Raw genomic sequence first — 2,743 nt, 5'->3', positions numbered from 1 at the left:
GCAAGGTGTCTTAAAACATGTATTAGGTGTGAGGCAACTGTCCCTTGTAATCCAATAATTGACTGACTTTGACACAATGAATCATGGACTGGGTGACACACTGACAGAGTTACACAGCTACCTCCCTAACTGACTAACTGAAAACTGGAAGAAGTTGTATAGTGTGAAAGAGACACTAAAGGTTACGAAAACCTTGATTCTAGATTAAATTACAGTACATTCTTAAACAGAGCGTTCCTCTATTTGGTTATAGCATCATGTATTGCAATGTATAATTGCAGACATCAATGTAGTATATAATTAATAGCAGTACAATTCTGTTCCCATGAATATATATTCTGCATATATGTATCTCTATATGATTCATAGTATGATTTATATATTGTTGCAGGGGCAATGCGCTCTCCACTTTGGGGTTATTAGTTGAGTGAATCATATCTAATACTTATAATTCAGATAATAATAATAAACAACGACTTGACCTAGTTTCCTGTTTTCCTAACTGGAAAACTGCAGCCAGAAAACGTGAGCCTTTCCAATGCAACCCCTCCTCCTCCTCCTCCTCCTCCTCCTCCCCCTCTCCCTCTCTCTGAAGCACACACACACTCACATTGTGTTTATATTTATTCAAGCACACTGCTGCCCTACATACTTTCCACTTAGTCTGTGCTCAATGTTACCAAGACCTTTCTGAAGGCAGCAGGCGAGGGAGAGAGAGAAAAAGAGAGATGAGAGACGTGAGAGAGAGAGAGAGAGAGAGAGAGAGAGAGAGAGTCACGGTGAGCCCCGCCTCCGCCGCATGTGCTTCCCCTCTCCGCTCCTCCCTCCATCCCTCCCTCTCCTCTGTGCGTCTCTCAGACGTCCTTACTTTGCATAAAATGTGTGTCAGTAGGCCAGGGCTCCTGCGCTCACATGCGCCGCACACGAGTGGGTGCTTTACTGCGCGCACCCCCGGCGTCCGCAAACATACAACCGCCCGCCTCCACGCTGGCACCGGCCAATAGCAAGACTAGAAATAGAAACACGAGGGCCGGGGGGGGGGATATGGGAAAGAGAAGGGGGTAGGTAGAATGAGATAGAGATAAAGAGAGAGAAATCCCCGAGCATACAAAAACAAAAACAACAGAGGTTGAAAGGACACAGACAGAGACAGAGAGGGTGAGTTGAAAACAAAACAAAAAAGAGATCTGCAATCATCTCACCGGGTCACATTTCACCATCACCTGAAAACGTGGAGTGTCTGACACCGGTGCCAACCCAGAGCTGAATTCCTGCGATTGTGAAAAGCGCTTGTGTGGCAGTCAGCCCTCACTGGGTACTTCTGACACAAGCACCGAGACTCTCCAGTACACGGGACAGAGAGAGTCCCAGCGATAGACTCTATATCTGCATGGTAATACGCATTATTATTGGCATCAGCAGGTATACTTAGTATCATCAGTACTGCTTCTAGGCGTGTAGTGGGTTGTCGCGACCCCACATGCCCTGGGTCGAGGTTAGCCTCTGTGCTCCTGTGCCGGACAGCCGTCGTTCCCTCTGGCGTTTCATGTCAGCGTCACCTGCGTCTTCCAGACTCCCTGCGCTTTCTACACCGACAGCAAGTCTTCCGTCAAGTCATCCATACGAGTTCCCGACCCCCTCGGAAGCATGGAAAACAGTCCCGGTAAGCATACTGGTTACTATTATCATGCATTATTTGTACTGTCATTATTGATATGATTACATTGCTGTAATTTAGAATTGAAATATGTATTGTGCGTGTTCATATATGACTGATTATTTTATTCTTTACATGCATACATTGTGCATAGCTTTTATGTGTGTGTATACACAGATTTTTCATACTGGGTGTTTGCTGGATTGTATGGACTGGTGCACTGGCAGCTGGTTAAAGCTATCCGGTATGCGGGGGGAGGGTGTAAGGCGCTATTATCAGCTTTTTAAAGAGCAAAGTGGGGGTATGTTAAGACACACAGGTGAGGTGCTGCCCTGTGGGTACCGGGGTGAATCGCAGGGTGCCACGGCTTTTAATGGTGAGGGGGTGTAGGGGGTGGGGGAAGAGTGAAGAAGACAAACACCGTCATTTCTCTCCCTAGCCCTCTGTATAACAAGGTTTTGCCTTATATATGTGTGTATGGATGGTTATTATTACTCTTCGGTGTTTGGAACTGGATATACATGTTTAACACAAAATAAGATATCTTACATTTCTTGAACAGTAGAAGCTCAGTTCCTTTGCGATTTCTGTTTTGGGGATGGGGTCGGCATTGTTTGGACAGCAGGTGACTGTCCTGCTCCATTCATTGCTACTATTGCAACACACCATTCGGGGAAGCCAAGGGCAACCGCTTGGGCACAGCGGGTCCGCAGCACGCATGCTCCTCCAGGGGCGCGCCTGGCCCGGCCACTTCCTGCTTCTCGGCATGTAAACAAACTCACGTGTACTGCGTCCGACCTAATGCTCTCTGACTCACTCGCTCGCAATCCCTCCCGCAGCAGTTTTTTTATTCCCACGACTTTTAATAAGCACCAACATCCCCTGATCACAACCCCCCACCCGCTTCTTCTCTCCACCAGAAGTTTTGCAGGGGTTCATCACTATTGCTGGCCTACTTTTATTTTTGTAGTGTTCAAATCGCCAACACTCAACACTATTTTTCTTCACTCGGGTCTGACATATACAATAATGAAGTATAGTGTGATGTTGTGTGCCCGTTCCAACACAAAGTGAGCCGTTTCCAAT

General features: G+C 46.8%; 1 protein-coding gene across 1 annotated transcript in view; it reads left to right on the top strand.

Moving 5' to 3' along the window:
- The first annotated feature begins 1,070 nt into the window (after nt 1-1,070).
- Nucleotides 1,071-2,743, top strand: part of LOC136752814 (nuclear receptor subfamily 1 group D member 1) — a 19,334-nt gene continuing 17,661 nt past the window's right edge. Inside the window, exon 1 of the mRNA XM_066708455.1 lies at nt 1,071-1,663. Coding sequence (XP_066564552.1) covers nt 1,648-1,663 — 16 coding nt within the window. The 5' untranslated portion in view covers nt 1,071-1,647. The remainder of the gene's footprint in view (nt 1,664-2,743) is intronic.

The sequence above is a fragment of the Amia ocellicauda genome, chromosome 7, assembly GCF_036373705.1.
Source record: "Amia ocellicauda isolate fAmiCal2 chromosome 7, fAmiCal2.hap1, whole genome shotgun sequence".
NCBI classification, from domain to species: Eukaryota; Metazoa; Chordata; class Actinopteri; order Amiiformes; family Amiidae; genus Amia; species Amia ocellicauda.
The sequence above is the reverse complement of the archived record's forward strand: the minus strand, read 5'-3'. Positions and strand labels throughout refer to the sequence as shown.